This window comes from Periophthalmus magnuspinnatus, chromosome 19 (assembly GCF_009829125.3).
Source record: "Periophthalmus magnuspinnatus isolate fPerMag1 chromosome 19, fPerMag1.2.pri, whole genome shotgun sequence".
Classification (NCBI taxonomy): domain Eukaryota; kingdom Metazoa; phylum Chordata; class Actinopteri; order Gobiiformes; family Gobiidae; genus Periophthalmus; species Periophthalmus magnuspinnatus.
Genome location: NC_047144.1, coordinates 19,622,000 through 19,640,782, shown reverse-complemented (window position 1 = coordinate 19,640,782; position 18,783 = coordinate 19,622,000). Strand labels below are relative to the sequence as shown.

The 18,783-nt window shown below is 40.0% G+C and overlaps 1 protein-coding gene across 4 annotated transcripts; it reads left to right on the top strand.

Annotated features, from left to right (window-relative positions):
- Positions 1 to 2,823: 2,823 nt before the first annotated feature.
- Positions 2,824 to 18,463, top strand: exoc7 (exocyst complex component 7). 4 transcript variants are annotated; one of them, XM_055229675.1, is made up of 20 exons: positions 2,824 to 3,023; positions 3,285 to 3,350; positions 3,512 to 3,696; positions 4,102 to 4,207; positions 4,657 to 4,891; positions 5,328 to 5,495; positions 6,089 to 6,100; positions 9,622 to 9,708; positions 12,309 to 12,454; positions 12,717 to 12,869; positions 13,573 to 13,671; positions 14,682 to 14,744; positions 15,337 to 15,403; positions 16,279 to 16,341; positions 16,588 to 16,708; positions 16,933 to 17,028; positions 17,147 to 17,210; positions 17,513 to 17,554; positions 17,715 to 17,848; positions 18,354 to 18,463. In XM_055229675.1, exons 1-20 carry the CDS (start codon positions 2,949 to 2,951, stop codon positions 18,454 to 18,456), a joined length of 2,085 nt encoding a protein of 694 aa, XP_055085650.1. In that variant the 5' UTR covers positions 2,824 to 2,948; the 3' UTR covers positions 18,457 to 18,463. The 4 variants fall into 4 exon arrangements, with proteins under 4 accessions (XP_055085650.1, XP_055085652.1, XP_055085651.1 ...); XM_055229677.1 differs by lacking the exons at positions 6,089 to 6,100; positions 9,622 to 9,708 and adding an exon at positions 10,259 to 10,312; XM_055229676.1 differs by lacking the exon at positions 6,089 to 6,100.
- The last annotated feature ends 320 nt before the right edge of the window (positions 18,464 to 18,783 follow it).

The following is an 18,783-nucleotide window of genomic DNA, read 5'->3' as shown; positions in this document are numbered from 1 at the left end:
TCGGTTGGAGTTTTTAAAAAGAAGCGTGAAATTTAAAGGGAATTCTGTTTCAGAACAAAAAAAGGCTTTATTAAACACAAAAAAGCAGGGCCAAAACGGGCCCAAACTGGTTAAATACATCAAATATGTGATAATATGTGCTTATAATAATGTACTAAAGCATCAGTCATGTCAAAAATCATGTTTGGTCCATGAGGAAAACATCAAAATAGGCTGCCCTACTTTATAATAATACAAATAGGCTTTTTACATATTGGGTATGGATAATTACAATCCGATTCTGTTTGCATAATTTCATTTTATTTCATTTTATTATGTTGTTGTGTTTAACTTTATTTTCTAATATTTATTTATCTTGATTTTGAGCACCTATTTCTATTCTTTTCCTGCTCTTAAACTGTGCATTGCAACACTGGAATATGTGGGACAAATAAAGGCTCGCTTATCTGATCTTAATAACAGTCATGATTCATTTAAACATTTTAAAGAGTCAATTTTGTGTGCCAGTTTGAATGCAGTTGGGATTCAAAATTCAACACTTATATCTGTCATAAGAAAACATTTTATAAACCCCATAGCCTATATGTTTATTGTTCACTCGTCTGTCCAGACTGCCAGACAAAGTTTCATAAAAAGGTTTGCATTGAATTATTTATTTCTATTAACCAGCGACTGCAGATGGAAACTAGCTATTTAGCTCTAATATGGTGCGGAAAGTTTCTGTTTTTATGAACTTAATGTCTCTGTGCATTGTCCCTTCCAGTAAAAACTAACTACACAAAATGAGCATTATTACTGACTTTATTCTGTCTCGCCCATTTTTGCTGTGACTAAATGCGACTAAACTGCTTTCTTTGTGGTGGCACTTCCAGTTAAATGAGAATCCCATTCATTTCAATGGACAATCTGGGAAATGTTTGGCTGCTAAAATATGATATAAAGTAGGTTGATTTGTGTAAAGTGTTCAATGTTTATGTGATCAACAACATCTCTGGGAGGCTTTAAAGCAGCTCTGTAGTCAATATAAAACTTATTTACTATCAACATTTGCAGTCCTATGCAATAATAAGGTGAATAGGATATAGGCCTACACTTCATAATAAAGTGAATATGAAAATTGAACCTTAGAGAAAACTGTTCAAATTGAAAAAAAAAAAGAACTCAGTACAGTTTAGTATTAATATTGCTGTACCTCATAATATATCCTTGCAGACAGCAGCAGGACCATTGTGCATGAAATACACTTTTTTATTTAAAAGAAATGAGACTGTAATGTTCACAAAAGCAAATAAGATGATGAAAAATAGGAGTAACACAGTAGTAAACAGTATAAAGATGGTGTTTTCTATTTAAACTCCAAAGCGCCTCTGGTGTGATCAGCTGTAAGTGTGCTGCTGTTGTCAAAGCTTATTGTTATTTACTGATTTCCCTCCAAAAGTGTGTCCTATTGTTTGTGAGACCTGCCCTGCCTCAGGCCCAAAGCAGCGGGGGACATTTAAATCTTCTATGCCGCTGCCTCTGCCCCTTTAAACCCAAATACCCTTTAAACCTGCACCTTTGTCCTGTCCAGATGCTGCTCAGTTTCAGGAGCAGATGGAGCCTGGAGGGTCAGAACTCCTCAAAAGACACCACGTTCCACTCACAAAAGAGGCACATTCCTGCAGAGACAGAGAGAGGGAGACAAAAGAGGAAGAGAGGAGGAAGAAGAAAGGGAGAGGGAGAGAGGACACGAGACCAGACAAAAGAGAAGGAGAGAAAGGCAGAAGACAAACGTAGAAGGGGAGATGAATGAAGGAGGGGAGAGAGGGGTAAGAAGGAAAAAACAGAGGAGGAGAGACATAGAGAGAGAGGGGGCGAGGGAAAGGGGGGAAAAGAGAAGGGGACAGGGGGTGAGAAGAAGGGAAAAAAGAGGAGAGACATAGAGTGGGAGGACAAAAGTAGAGGGGAAGAAAGAGAGGACATGCATGAGACCACACGAAAGAGAGAGAAAGAAAGAGAGGGAGGAGACAGAGGGAGAGGGGGAGAGAAGAGTAAGAGAGGACACAAGACAAGATGAAAGAGAGGAGGGAGGGAGAGAGAGAAAGAGAGAGAGAAAGGACAAAAGAGGGGGAGAAAAGCAGAAGGAGAAGGATTGAGAGAGGACACACGTTTGAGACAAGACAAAGAGAGGGAGGATATATGACAACAATAAAGATTCAAAAGAGAGACAAAGAAAGGAGGAGGCTTAACATTCAGAGGAGGAATAGGGAAGTGTGGAGTGTGGCTATTCAGGAAAATTGTGTGTCTGATGATCAACAACAATAGGAATTTTACACAAAGTCTTTGTAAATAAAAAACAAATTACAGCTCCCATAAAAATTACCTATTTTTTTTCTCCATAAAGTTAAAATTTAGACGCTTATAATGTGTATTTGCTTTTTAAACATATTCACATTAGTCAATATTTAGGTTATGACTGGCAGAGCATGTTTAGTTTATGACAGAACAGAGCAGGTTGGTGATACAATTGAAAAAAACTTAAATCAATTTAAAAGTTAAGTCAGTTTATTTAGACTTTATACAAATCCTGATCTATTCCAGGCCTTTTAGTCTCTTGTTCTTCGATTCATAACAGTAAAAGGCAAAAGCTCAATGTTTATGGCCTTGAATTCAAAACAAATGTAAAGTTTATCATTTATATTTGGATTCATATTTCAGTTCACCTGTTCGTGGGATGTGGGTCAAACACAACAGCGTAGAAACTAAACTTTACTTAAAGATAAATCTGATTTTTCAGCCGCAGGAAACGAGTTTGAGGAACAGGAAGTGGAGCCGGAAGTGCGTTTGTTTTTGCTCCGTTAGCATTTTGACAGCTAGCCCGTTAGCTCCGGTCCAGCCGCAAAAACAGCCTCTCCTTTGTGTTAAAGGTGGATATAATCGAATAATATTTCCACACACAGAGGAAGTAGATGGGACTCGGCTCCAGGATGGTCCCCACGGAGGACTCTGCGCGGAAACGGGAGATAGAAGACAAACTGAAGCAGGTCCGAGCTAATGCTAATGCTGAAGCTAACGCCACTTTACCATTGATTGCTTACAGATTTATTAAATATGTATGACAAGCAAATGCATCACAAGTATTTTTTTTGTTTTGTTTTGGGAATAAACCTTTAGATAATTGCACTAACCCTAAGACCTCGTGTAAAATTTCGATTGTTGTGAGAACCAGATTTAAAAACCAGGAGAATTAAAACATGATGTGCATAAATAATCATGATAATACTGTGTTTCACGTGGTGTTTTAGGAGCAGGAGACGCTGTCGTTCATTAGAGAAAACCTGGAGAAGAGCGACCAGCTCACAAAGGGAATGGTGAGGACATGTCAGACACATAAACTGTTTGTAATTCCTCTATTGATCCTTTGCAGCTGATATCTCTGCACTGAAACACAAAATTCCCTCTAGTAAAATAATTCAAATAAATGCTTCACATTCCTGTCCATGTTTTAACCCTTGTTTCACCAATGTCTCAGGTGTCGATTCTGTCGTCCTTTGAAAGCCGTCTTATGCAGCTGGAGAATTCCATCATTCCAGTTCACAAACAAACGGAAAATCTGCAGCGGCTTCAGGAAAATGTGGACAAGACCCTGAGCTGCATGGACCATGTTATCGGTTACTACCACGTCGCCAAGGATACGGACCGCATCATCAGGGAAGGGTGAGTCGTAGACCTGGTTTAGTTCTAGTTTAGGCCTGGTTTAGTCCTTCATTAGTCCTGGTTCAGACCTGGTTCAGTTCTGGTTAAGACCTGGTTTAGTTCTGCTTCAATCCTGGTTTAGTACTTCTTTAATTCTGCTTCTCTCCTGGTTCAACCCTGGTTTAGTTCTGCTTTAGTCCTGTTTTTGTCCTGATTTAGCTCTGCTTTAGTCCTAGTTCAGACCTAGATTAATTGTGGTTCAGTCTTGGTTTAGTCCTTTGTTAGACCTGATACAATAACCTGATGCGTTTCAGAGTGTAAACTAGTAGTATAACTGACTCTTGGATAATTGTCAGCTCACCCTCATATGAAACTATGCACAGGCTTAAACATAATTTCAATCTCACTTTTTGTCATGTCTCTCAGTCCGACCGGGCGTCTGGACGAGTACTTGTCCTGCATCGCTAAAATCCAGAAGGCTGTCGATTATTTCCAGGACAACAACCCTGACAGCCCCGAGCTCAACACGGTGGTACGTACTTAGTTCTGAACAATGAGTCACACTGCACTGATTCTCTGGGAGGCTTTAAAATGGCCTTGTGGTCTGTGTATTTACTGTGGAGGTTGGCAGCTAATAAGTGATGAATGATAATGTTGATCATTATCATTCATCACTTATTAGCATGGAAATGTATTGAGCTGAATACAGGTTATTAGCTTGTGTGGCTTTTGCATTCCCCGTTAGAACAAAGAACAATAATTTATACATGCAAAACATCCACCATATAAAACAACCACCTCCCTCATCAAAGTCCTTCTATTAAAAAACAGCAGTGGAAACAAGAACTAAGCTAAAATAAAACTTTTACTTTCCTAACTTGTCCCTGACTGCCTGCTCTCTCTCTCTCTCCCTCTCTCCCTTTGCCCCCCTTTTTTCCTCTCTATCCCTATCTCTCTACCCCTCCACCCTCCTCTCTGCAGAAGTCCCTGTTTGAGAAGGGGAAGGAGCTCTTGGAGGCAGAGTTCCGTAGCCTGTTGACGCGCTACAGTAAACCCGTGCCTCCCATCCTGATCCTGGATGCACTTGGAGCCGACCTGGGTCCAGACGAGGAGCTGGAGGTCCAAGAAGACGTGGTGCTAGAACATCTGCCCGAAGCTGTTCTACAAGACATCATCTGTATCTCAGGGTGGCTCACGGAGTACGGGAGGAACCAGGGTGAGAACTGAACCAGGACTAAAGCAGGACTAAAGCAGGACTAAAGCAGGACAACAGCAGGACAACAGAAAGACTAAAGCAAGACTAAAGCAAGACTAAAGCAGGACTAAAGCAGGACTAAAGCAGGACTAAAGCAGGACTAAAGCAGGACTAAAGCAGGACTAAAGCGGGACAAATGCAAGACTGAGCCAAGACTGAACTAGGGGCTAAACCAGGGGCTGAACTGGGGGATAAACCAAGATCTATATCTCAGGGTGGCTCAGTAACTAAGTGATATCTAAACCCGGTCTAAACCCGGTCTAAACCCGGTCTAAACCCGGTCTAAACCCGGTCTAAACCCGGTCTAAACCCGGTCTAAACCCGGTCTAAACCCGGTCTAAACCCGGTCTAAACCCGGTCTAAACCCGGTCTAACCTATCTTCTCTCTTGCTTTCAGACTTCATGAATGTATACTATCAGATCCGCTCCAGCCAGTTGGACCGCTCCATTAAAGGTCTAAAGGACCATTTCAGGAAGAACAGTGCCTCCTCTGGTGCTCTGTACTCACCTGCAGTCCAAACCAAACGAAAGGACACACCCACCAAGAAGCTCCCCAAGAGACCAGGTAAGAGACCTGCCCAAACCCGAATCTGTGAAGGAATCTGGAGATGATCAAGTTCATCATGGTGCAGGGACAGTCCTAATACAACCTCATCTTTTCCACACAGAGGCTGGCTTCATCAATGACCTTGTTTTATTCTATAGATAAAACAAAATTCAGGCATTAGGAAAAACTGGTTCCAAAAAAATGAAATGCCTGTGTACAAATCAGGGCTGTGCGTTCATTTGGAGCCGAATGCTTTGCTTGATGTCACACTCCCTCAGACATACTTCAAAATTTCATTATCTGGGTGATCACCAGTCTGTACAGTTTCAAAATAAACATTATATCTTTTGAAAGGGGAATAGTTTTCACAAACCAACTGAACTGATCTGTCAGATTTGCAATTAATATCTTAATTTTTAAATGGATTCCCAGCCCCACTTTTTATCATTTAATCAAAAATCCATCTGTAAAAACTGTATTTCTCAGATTAACTGGAGCCATTCATGAAGCCTCTTCTGTTCTTTTAGTCTCTCCTGTTTCAGTTTCTGTCATTTTAAACCAAATTATTATTTTTTTAACTAACCATTTCCTCTCCTCTCATCTGACCACAGTCTACATCCCAGGTAATTACCCAGTGTCACCCCCTGCTGTAGGCTGTGACAATTTAACTCTGCTCAGTGTCGCCCCCAGGCCTCTGCTCTAGGCTATAACAATAACAAAAGTTTAATCTAGCCCTGTCACGATAACAAAATTTAAAGTACCATATATTGCTATAGAAAACTATCCTGATAAACGATAATATTGAAACTACTTCATACCACTGACACAATGATTCTAAAGCAGCTGTATCCCAGTAAAACTTTCAGTAAACCTTTGTCAAAGTGAACTGAATTATAACTAACTGGTGAGCAATACATAAACAAAACAATTAAACACAGCAGTAGTTAGTTCTAGTATCTGTAAAGTGTGAATTATTTTTCAAACTACAGCTCACATGTTATCAAATAGGCTTGATATGTTGATATAGTAATTATCGTGACAGGCCTGGTTTAATCTGCCTCTGGTTTCACAACAGAGTCCTCGTATTTGCTTCTAATCTTTGTAAAACTCATGTTATTATTGTTGGAAATATGTATTTTTATTTAGAATCAGCTCTGTGCACAGCGATAACCGTCAGGTTCCAATCAGAGCAGCAGTTGGCTCGACCATTTCTGGTAGATCAAGCAGTGGACAGGGAGGTGCAGGTGGTTTAGGGGTTAGGGTTTAGGGTTTAGGGTTTAGGGCCAGACAGTGGACAGGAAGCTGCGACATGACAACATGTTAAACACTTTACAAATGCAGAAAAAAACTTAACCAAAGACACTTCAGCTTTTAGAAAGGTACGTCTTTGTGTGTCAGTGCTAATATTAATGCCAACTTCTGTTAAAACGTTAAATGTAACATAACAATAACATTTAATTTGTTGAAAGACGACTCAATTATTTTTAGGTGGTGATTATTTCAGTCAGTGGAGTTATTTAAATATTTTTAGGCTCTGAAATTAGCATTAGCATTGGCACACAAAGACGTAACTTTACAAATGAAAGGAAAACTTCACCAGAGGACACTCCTGAATTTACAAAGTGTTGAAAATGTTGATTTATGGCATCCACCAACAGCTCCCTGTCCATTGCCTGATCTGTCAGAATTTAGCCAACTGTCCTTCTGATTGGAACTAGTCTGCTGCCGTTGTGCACAGAGCTGAGCTTTTGGCCTATATGTATTTATTCTACTGGCTAATTTTAATTTGTCTAAAACCCCAAAACAAAAACACAATGAATAATAAAGCACTTAAATATAGTCTAAGCTTTATTTACAGATGAATTCAAATGCTCTGTTCTGTAAACATTGGCCGCAGTCACATGCATGTTCAAAATCAGATTATTGTCAGATTTCTGGAGTTATAAGACCATTAAAATGAAATGTAAACAGACAAATCATCTCATTTCTTTCTGATCGTGTTCTGTCTGATACTGATTCTGAGATTTTGCAGTTTACATGACATTTAAATTATCTTAAAAGTCCAGAATTATAATTGCATTTTGTTGCACGTGAACAAGGCCATTGTCCTGTTTGTGAGACCAGAGTCAGAGCTTCAGAGTCAGACTCAACAAATGCTCCAAACTCCAACGTGTTCACTGAGTTTAACGAGTTTAACATCACGTAGAACTAAAGTTTTGTTTTCCTGTTTGTGAGATGAGACACTGTCAACAAAACACGCACAATAACCCTCCAGCGGGGTACTCCTGACCAGGATCATGAACAGATCTAGAGACAGGCTTAACCCAGAGACACCCAAGAATGGGTTAAATGCAGAGGACACATTTCCTACTGGGACAATTACATTCTGTACCTGATTTGTACTGCCATTAAAAAAAATTTGAAAAACAGAACTATTCATTTTTGCAGTTATTCAATATTTAATTTTGCTATTTTAAAATGATTGTTTCCACATTTAAAATTTAAACTGTGTCTCATCTCATTTACACATGAAGTTCTGTCCTTAAATGTTTCTCTCCCAAACTCTGGTCTAACTTCTGTTTTAACACTTTCCATGTGAGTTTGAATAAGTCTGTCTTAACGTGAAACTAACCTGAGTTTATGAGTCTATAGAAAAAACCTGCTCATTCAAACTCGCTGTGAACCAGACTAACCTCGTTAACTAACCCAAACTAAACCATAAAGTGCAAATGACAGGTTAGATGGCACATTTACTTAAACACTGGTTAATATTATCTTTAAGCTTTTACTCAAAATCTTACCTACCTTACCTTTTACTACAAACTTCAGCATTTGTGACATACGTAGAGGTAATTGCATAACTGTTTCCTAGCAAAGCATGTAAACAAGGGCCAAACATGTCTAAATTACACAATAGTTAATGATTAGACTAATACAAATAAATGACAGCATCTTTATTTTGTTAAATGAAGGTTTAAACTGCATTTTGGATGTATTTTCCCATAGGCACAGGGATTCTGTTTTACAACTCATTGCTACTTCCTGCATTTTAATATTTTTCTTCTTCAACTTTTTAACTGATATAAAGCTATGATAAATATTTAGCACAGGTACTATCCCACAAAACCAAGTCAAAATGATAAAAACATGAAAACCTGTCAGATGCACTTTAAACCCAAGCTAAACCCAAACTAAACCTTCACTAACATGTTGACCTGTTTATGAAATGTGTTTATAAGTGTCTATGATGATGTAATGCTTCTTACTGCTGTAGTGACCCCGCCCCTTTCACCTGTCACTCACCTGGACTCACCTGTAGGGCTGCGGATTGGCTGTTTAGAACTAGTATGAGGGATGTAACCATATACAAGTCTAATCACGTTTTAATAGAAAGTTACCACGAAATTTATCTCATTTAAAGCTATTGTATTTTCATAATGGTGTAAGAAAACTGCAATTTAAAAGATATATTATGGCTTAGGATAAGAAAGATACGTTAAACAAATCTACCGTATCTTGGAATGGCGAATGATCTATAATTAAATTGTCTGTACCTGATTTTGACTCTTAAAAATGTGAAAAACAGAACGTTGCAGTTATCCAAAGTTATCCCTCACTTACCTTACGCATTCAGAGCCTCCTAATTATTCACCACAATGAGTTTAAAGCTGCCAATAACTACCATGCTAACTGCACACTTCCTGATTATCGGACAATAAAACGCCAGAACACAACGGACTTATTTTGACCTCAAGAGCTGCTTATACAATATATCTGTGCTGGGACAAGACACATTTTGCTCAAATACATTGGAAAAATCAGGTACAGGCCCTTTTAATTAGGCCAAATGTGTAAATTTGAATTAATAGTTGTAATTCTGATCATGTTTACGGACTTTTTTGACAATTTGAGACGTTGAAAAAGTTAATTATAACTGAAAATCACATTTACATATTGTTACATCCCTATTGGCTCTTTAAGGCTGTTCTTTCTCTTCTTTTTGGTTTCCTACCTCCTTGTTTGGTTCCTTGGTTCCCCTCTTCCTCTGCTCACTCTCTTTCTTATCCTCTTCCTCCTCCTCCTCTTCCTCCTCTTCCTCCTCTTTCTCCTCTTCCTCTTGTGTTTCCTGTGGGTGGCGCTATAGGGACGATCCGTAAAGCGCAGAACCTTCTCAAACAGTACTCACAGCTCGATGGGAAAAAGGGCGGATCTAACCTCACTCCTCTGGAAGGTAACTGCTCTGTGGGACTCAAAACCAGTTTAAGACCAGGAATAGACCCGAGACCCGGGACCAGGGACCAGACCTAAAGCAGAGCTAATCTCTTAGAACCTTTTTAAGATTAGGACTGGAGCAGGGGCTAAAATAATGACTGAACCAGGACTAAATTAGGGACTAAAATAATTACTGAACCAGGGACTTGACCAGGACTGTCCCAGGTGTTAACCAGGACGCAAACTGAACTAAATGGAACACAACCAAGAAAAGGCCAAGGTATAAGGACTGAACCCGGGACTGAACCCGGGACTGAACCAGGTACTTGGGTTTTAAACTGGTTTTGTTTCTCTTCTGTCTGTTTCTAACTCCACACACACACTTGGGTCCTTTTGGGTCTCAGTGCTGGTTTAGTCCTGGTTCTTAGCCGGATTTTCCTGGTGTATTCTGGCTCGGTTTCAGCCCAAATTCCGGTCCCTCTGCTCTGTCGCAGTGCCTTGGCTGGTGGTGGTGGTGGGTTTTTTTTATAAAATGTGAAATTAAATGAAATTAAATGAAATTAAAACAGATCACGACCATCGACTGAAACTTCTGTCGGACCCGAACGACAGGAGCAGCACCGGTGAGTCACGAAAAAACATATGGAGAAATTTTTAGACATTTTTTTGTTTTTGGAGCCGTTTAATCCCAGAGTGTACTGTTACGTGGTGCATAACGTGTGCCGCATGTGTTTGAAGACATTTGAAGATACGCTCATGGTGAATAAAGATACTGTGTTTCAGATTACATCACAATATTCTATAGTCCAATAATATTTAGAGTGAATATTGTTAAATTGCAGATTTGTGTTTAATGCAGTGAGCTCTTGGGTCTAGTCACGAATAGAAATGATCAGGTTCAACATTTGTGGTTTGACCTTTTGGATATTTTATAGTAAAGTACAGTGGAATCAATCAATACTTTGCAGCTGCTGTCATCAACATTCTCTGGGGGGTGTGATGCTAACTGTAGGCACTACCCAGTCTAACCTAAGCTTTATTACAATCTGAGCAGAAAGAACTGATTTAGCTAGAACTACAACAGGTGAGCTGATCTGTGGTGTTAAACAAGTTCCTCTCACATAACATTACAGCCATCAGCTAGCTAGCATTAGCCAACAATTTTACAGTTAGTCACTCTCACGTTTTTGTTGAAAATCAAACACTTAAACAGGACCATGAACGCTCGGTTTGATCACAGACTTCTGAAAATGTGCTGTTTATTTATTTTGTATTTTTTCTTGTCAGCATAGTAAGTGCTGAACATTCCACCACAGACATACATATAGAAGACCCCCAGTGTGATGTCACAGCAAAGTACCAATAGGGAAAACTGTCTCTTGCCCCCATCTGGGAGTATGACATTATTCTACAATCTAAAATTATTCCAAAACTGTGAGATATTGGTAATTTTCTCTAGCTTTTCTGGAAGGGGATCTGCTACCTGCTCGTCTCCATGGAAATGTTATTGCTTTACCAGAAATATTCCACAGTATGCCATTAAACTCCATGTATTTCCATGGAGATGAGCAGGAGGATGTCACCAGGACAAGTTACAGGTTAGGTCTGTGGAGATTTGCGCTTGTTCACAATAAGAATGCATGTTTTTTAAGGTATTCTTGAGCAATAAAAACACACATAATGTTTAATAAGTGTAATGCCATTCTCTGGAACATTTCAGGCAAAGCACTTGTCTCTTTCTAATACTGTATTATAACGTGGTTCGTCCATAACCTGCGGTGACTTGTGCTTAAAAGCCATTTGGAGATAAGATAAGGATGCCAGTTTTATCATAGTTATCATAATTTTTACAAACATTTGAAGGTCCACTCTAACTTTTCTCCACCTGCTTCAGTCTAAAAAGGTGTTGTAGCTTTGTTCCACTGTATTTCATTAAACAATCTTGCGTAAATCAACTTTTCTCAAAAAAAAAATCTCAAAAAGAACATTGAAAAACCTGCAGTCTTACAGTGAGTGGGCTTGCCTCTCCACAAATCTGACCTGTAACTTGGCCTGGTGACATCATTCTCCGCAGAGACAAGTAAAGGATAAGTTAATGCTATACTGTGGTAAATTCCAGGCAAAACACTAGCACCTCCATGGAAACCAGCTGGTGTCTGGCGCTCTGATCATAATTTAAGGGTAGAAAAATGACACTATGAGCTGTGAGCAATAAAGGTAAGAAGAACAGAGATTTACAGTTTAACTCAGTGTAATTAGTTGAATTTCAGATCATTATTAGATTTCTGGTGTGTAATGTTTAGTGAGACTTTATACATTTTTTTCACTTGAGATGTTTTCAAATCTAGGGTCCGTTCAAACCACATTTGAAACCCGTCCAGGGGCATTCACATCTGAGAGAGACTGAAATCTGAACTTTAAACTCATCCAAGAATCCCATGCATTTCAGAACATATTTGTGAAGGTCTAAACTACAGAATTAACAGGTTTTACAAAGAATAAAACCCCATAGAGACACAGGAGACACATCTGACACATGGGGAGGTTTTAGTCTCCGGTTGGGTTCAGTTTCACGTGTTTTTGTTGTGTTTTTAAAGCTCGTTTGTGTTTCTGTCTCAGGTAAAGACGACGTTTTGGACATCGAGATTGACTCGTACATTCACTGCATCAGCGCCTTCGTGAAGTTAGCCCAGAGCGAGTACGCCCTCCTCACAGAGATCATACCGGAACACCACCAAAAGAAGACCTTTGACTCACTCATACAGGTGAGGGAGGGCATCTGACACAATCTAACACACACAGGGAAGGACATCTGACATCTAGTCACTCACAGAAATGATCAGGTTCAACATTTATGAATTCACTTTTGTGTATTTCATGGTAAAGTACAATGCGATCAATTAATACTTTGTGTGCCCTCCATCTGAGATTATAACATCATCACATTTTAGAACATGAATGTGACCTACAGGAGGCTGGTAGGGCATCTGACTCTTTTTTTTTTTTTTTTTTTTTTTTTACCTGCAGGAGGCGCTGGACAGCCTGATGCTGGAGGGGGAGGGAGTTGTTGCCGCGGCAAGGAGAGCGATCCTCAGACATGATTACTCCGCCGTGCTCTCCATCTTCCCCGTGCTCCGACACCTCAAGAACAACAAGGGCGACTTTGACAACACACTGCAGGTACTACTGATGATACTGCAAATACTACTACTACTACAAATACTACTACTGCTACTACTGCTACTACTGCTACTACTGCTACTACCGCTACTACCGCTACTACCGCTACCACTACTGCTACTACTGCTACTACTGCTACTACTACTACTACTACTGCTGCTACTACTGCTAGTGCTCTGACTACTCCGACACCTCAAGAGCAAGAAGGGCGACTTTGACAACACACGGCAGGTACTACTGATGATACTGCAAATACTGCTACCACTACTACTGCTACCACTACTGCTACTACTGCTACCACTGCTGCTACTACTACTACTACTGCTAGTGCTCCGACTACTCCGACACTTCAAGAGCAACAAGGGCGATTTTGACAACACACTGCAGGTACTACTGATGCTACTACAAATACTACTACTACTACTACTACTACAAATACAAATACTACTACTGCTGCTGCTGCTGCTACTGCTACTACTACTACTCCAACACCTCAAGAGCAACAACGGCGACTTTGACAACACACTGCAGGTACTACTACTTCTACTACTTCTACTACTTCTACTACTTCTACTACTTCTACTTCTACTACTAGGTCTAAACCCGGAGTACCCCCAGTAGGTTGCAGAGTTGTGTCATATTACTTGGTGTATCATATATTTGTATAAATATTAGTATAATGCAGTATTGTGTTTGTGTCCAGGGCACCGCGGCCAGCACCAAGAACAAGCTCCCAGCTCTCATCACCTCCATGGAGACCATAGGGGCCAAAGCTCTGGAGGAGTTTGCAGATAGTATCAAGGTACTGCAAGACTATGCGTGTTACTGCAAGTGCCATCGTGGCCTCGAGTCCTGGGCCAGCGGCTGAAATTTACAGATATAACTCTCCACAAGACTATAGACGCTGGAGTGATCATATACAGCTTCTCTGCCCCGTGTCCAGACCTGAGGAGACAGAGCTGAGCCAACCCGGTTTAATGCAGTGCTGAGACTCTACAATATATCACAATGTATCAGCTGATTGATACGACCGCACAAGTACACACCCCGAGTCAGAACGTGCAACAACTGAATACGACCACGTTACTGCACATAGACAGTATGATAACACCAGCGCCTCACTCACTGCTGCTGTCCTCACCAGACGAGGTGTCGTCCATCAGAGTTCATTCTGTTATTTTAGTAGATCCGTGGTTCATACATTCAGAGCTCAGTGATGTCCATGTGTCACTAAACCGCTGAACGTTTTATTACAACTAACTTACGCAACAAACATAAAACGTTCCTCTTTAAAAACATAATCCCACTATTTGTCTTAAAACAAAGTCCAAATGAAAACATATATCTTTTCGTTTTCAAACTCTGTCAGAAGTGAATCAGACTGAGCTGGTGCTGGTCAGACATTCTGGTGTCAGCTGTTGGTCTGGGTCTGTTCTGTCGTCCTGCAGACGGCCCAAGGAAAGAGGGCAGAACATGTAACCCACAAAATAATAACACCAAATCTGATGGAATACTTCAGTTTTCTCATCACAGAACTTTTATCCTTCATATTTATGTTATGTTTGAGAGAATTTTAGATAAAAAAAATACAAAATTGTGATTTAATTGGTGTAATAAAATAATTTCTTTTACATTTTTGGTTGAAATGTCAGGGCCAGCAGAGCAGGACCTGCTGGTCCTGATGGGACAACACTGGTTTTACTATGTGCATGTAATACTTACATTACTGAAGCCTTTATAATTATACTTATTATATAATGTTTGATTACACTTGAAATGTTCAACGTAAAACTTTATTTCCTGTTTGTTCAGAACGATCCTGATAAAGAATACAACATGCCCAAAGACGGAACAGTGCACGAGCTCACCAGCAACGTAAGAATGTTGTGCTACTACTACTGTTATAATGTACTACTGTTATACTACGACTACTATTATACTATTAATACTGTTATACTACTACTGCTCAGAGGTGCTCTGATCAGGACTTCTGAGGCTGATCGCTGATCACAGCTGATACTGATCACATAGACTTTGATATAGTGATGCAAACTATTTCATTATTTGAAAAAATAAAATATATTTGATCAAACTTCATCAAAAGCCAAACTAGTTTTAGCATCAGTGGAATTTTATTGGTAATTTAAGCCAATAATGTCCATCAGTGACCTGTGTGTGTGATCACTCTGATAGGACCATTCTGCACATCACTGATCATGTCAGTGGTGGACGATCAATCAGAACACCTCTACTACTACAGTTATTACTGCTGTTACCTACTATTACTAGAAGTAGTATTAGTAGTACTAATACTAATAGTAGTAGGTACTCCTCCTACTATCTTGGGTCCAGGGCACACATTTCAGTGACACTGTTCAGACAAATCTGGAGGATGATCATTTTTCTGATTTATCTGTATTTATTTTGTGTATCTCTCTGTGTAATAATGTTTTCTGTTTTCCTTTAGGCCATTCTGTTTCTGCAGCAGCTGTTGGACTTCCATGAGACGGCAGGAGCCATGCTGGCCTCACAAGGTACTGACTTAGACCTGGGTTAGACCTGTTATAGTCCTGGTTTAAAACTTGCGTAGTACATTGCAACAAACTGCAGTTTTATCATCTTTCCAGAGGAGCGACGGAGCCAGGGCTGGATAAATGGATAGATAGAACAGAACATGATGTAACAGATATTAGGTTTAACATGAGCCTGATGCTGTTCTTTACTTTCCTCCTGAGTGTGGACGCTCCTCTGCTTTTGCTTTTTCCTGTTAAAAACAACAACTCACTTTTTTAACCTGATTCTGCTCAGATCTGAGGCACTAACTCTTTAACACTCTCTCTCCTCCCTTCTTTCCTCCCCTACCACTTCTTCTCCTCTCTCCTCCTTTCCTCTCCCTTTTTCTTTCTGTCCTCCCTTCTCTCCATTTCTTTCTCTTCCCATCTTTCTCTCTCCTCCATCCTCTTTTCTCTTGTCCTGTCTCTGCTTTCCTCCCCCTTCTCTCTCCTCTCCCCTCTTTTCTCTCCTCTCTTTTCTCCCCTCCTGTCCTCTCCTCCTTTCTCTCTGTCCTTGTTTCTCTTTCTTCTCCCCTTTCCATCTCTCCTCCTCCTTTCTCTCCTCTCTCGCTCTCTTTTCCCATCCTCTGCTGCTTTGCTCAGTGTTGGGGGACACTTATAACATCCCCCTGGACCCCCGAGGTAAGGCTGCCTCTGATTGGTCCGTTTGAATCTCCACCTCCATCATGTGACCACTTTGTTTCCTCATTCGACATTTAAAAACGCACTTTTTCATTTTATTTATTAGTCCATTCTTCTGTTGTTTTACATCGACCTGACCCATTAAAGCCGCATTATCCAATATTTTCTCATCACTGTTTAAATGAAATATTTGAGATAAATGTTTGTTTTTTCAGAGAGTTCTTCATCTTCGAGCTACACGTCAGATTTTAACAAACGTCTGCTCAGCTCCTACATCTGTGAGTGTCCAAAACGTTTAAGATTTATTTAAAGAGGAGGTATTCCGCAAATTTGACTTTTTGGAGCTTTCTACCATGTTATAACTTTGTTGAGGTTGAATAATTACACCACTTTCTGATTTCTGCTATTGTGAAAAAAATCATTTGACTGTTGTTTATTTATACATAGAAGACTGTGCAAATGTAGAGTCTGATTTAAACATGTTTTAACTTTATAATACATGCATTTGTTTTGTGTTTTTTCAGGTAAAGTTTTGGGAAATCTGCAGCTAAACCTTTTGTCCAAATCCAAAGTTTATGAAGACCAAGCTCTAAGTGCCATCTTCCTCCACAACAACTACAACTATATACTCAAGAGTCTGGAGAAGTGAGGCCGGGTTTAGGCCGGGTTTAGGCCGGGTTTAGGCCGGGTTTAGGCCGGGTTTAGGCCGGGTTTAGGCCGGGTTTAGGCCGGGTTTAGGCCGGGTTTAGGCCGGGTTTAGGCCGGGTTTAGGCCGGGTTTAGGCCGGGTTTAGGCCGGGTTTTTAGACCTAGTTCAGTCCTCCTTTAGTCCAGCTTTAGTCCTGCTTTAGACCCTTGTTTTTGTTCCAGGTCTGAGCTGATCCAGTTGGTGACGGTGACTCAGAAAAGAGCCGAAAACTCGTACAGAGAACTCATCGAGCAGCAGATCCTCACCTACCAGAGGAGGTACTACATTATATATACACACATTACTACTACTTCTGCTACTTCTATTACTACTACAGGCAAACATTAGACTTTTCTGTGATTTTGGTATTTTATATTTCTGTAATTTTTGTTTCAGTTGGTTGAAGGTGACGGAACATCTGACAGACAGGAACATGCCTGTGTCCCAGCCTGGAGCCAAGGTACTACTACTATAATACTACATGTACAAGTACTGCCTCATATACTGACTCATAACAAATACTAATGTGTCCCAGCCTGGAGCTAAGGTACTACAGTACTACAATACTAAACACATAAATACTGCTCTGGTACTTCTGCAGTACTCTGTATTATACATGATACCACACACTTAGGGAGGGTTGCAGTCAGAAGCCAAGGCTACTTTACTACTATGAGAACACGCAGAACACACACAGGACTCCGAGGTGAGATCATGTTTAAACTTTTACATAAAAATAAAATGTTATTGTGTTTGTTTCAGCTCAAAGACAAAGAGCGACAGGTTGTCAAGGACAAGTTCAAGGTCTGTTTTTTACAGTTTCACTCATTTCATCTTCAACAGCTTCGGAAATGTGTAGATGTTATTCTCTATATCTTAAGTATATTTTAATTAATAATAAGGATTCTGAAGGAGCTGTGTTTTTATTGTATTATTTTAAATGTATTTTATTTTAATATTTCAGGGTTTTAACGAGGGTCTGGAGGAGCTGTGCAGGACACAGAAGTTTTGGGCAGTTCCTGATAAAGACCAAAGAGACTTCATCCGGCGAGAGCAAAAGAGAGCTGTGTCCGAGGCCTATAGGAACTTCCTCCACAGGTGAGGGGTCAGGGGTCACAGGTGAGGTCAGAGCGCCCTGCACAGGTGACCCACATAGATGCCGTATTTGTGTCAAAATAAAAGTCAATTCTGTCAACTGGACAAATGAAAAGACGATCCATTTTTAAACAGGAATGGGGGCTTAGACATTATTTATCTTGTTTATAACGCCATTCTCAGACCTAAAGCAAAACAGGGAAAACAATGGGGATAGTCAGTACGATAATAGATGTGAGAGTACCTATTAAGGGCCTGAAGGATATATAATATAATAAATATATTTCAGGGACAGTTTACAGTTTGTATAGTTCAATAGACCTCGGTGTGTTAGTTTCAGTGTAGTCAGCTCAGATCAAACCTTTTCACTGTAAAACGTTTGTCCAGTGACAGAATTGAATTTTCTTTTGCTATGGATCATACCTGGACGACAATTACACAGACCTCTTATTACATTACTGTTATTTGAATTCATTTGTATTATTACATTTACATTATTGTGTTCCAGATGCGCCAACATTTCGTTCACTAAAAACCCAGAGAAGTATCATAAATATCGTCCTGAGGAGGTGGAGGAGATGATCGACCGACTGTTCGACACTTCGGCCTGAAACTCAACACTCCACACTGAAACACTTTACACTTTAAAATCTAAATAAGGCCTGCACCCGATTTACTGAACAAACACCAGACTCTGAAATACTGTTAAGGGACCCATATACCACAGTTTTCTGATCTATGTTATCATGTTTCCTCGTCAAAAATGGAGCTGCGTTTTGTTTCATTTTCACAAACTGCATATTTAGGATGAGTTCTTCTCTCAAACAAAAAAACACCATGTTCCACCTTGTGATGTCATCATGTGGTAATACAGGAAGTGCTCCACTGTGTTTTTAAACTCCATACGCCTTCACTAGAATCACTTGGATAATTTCAGC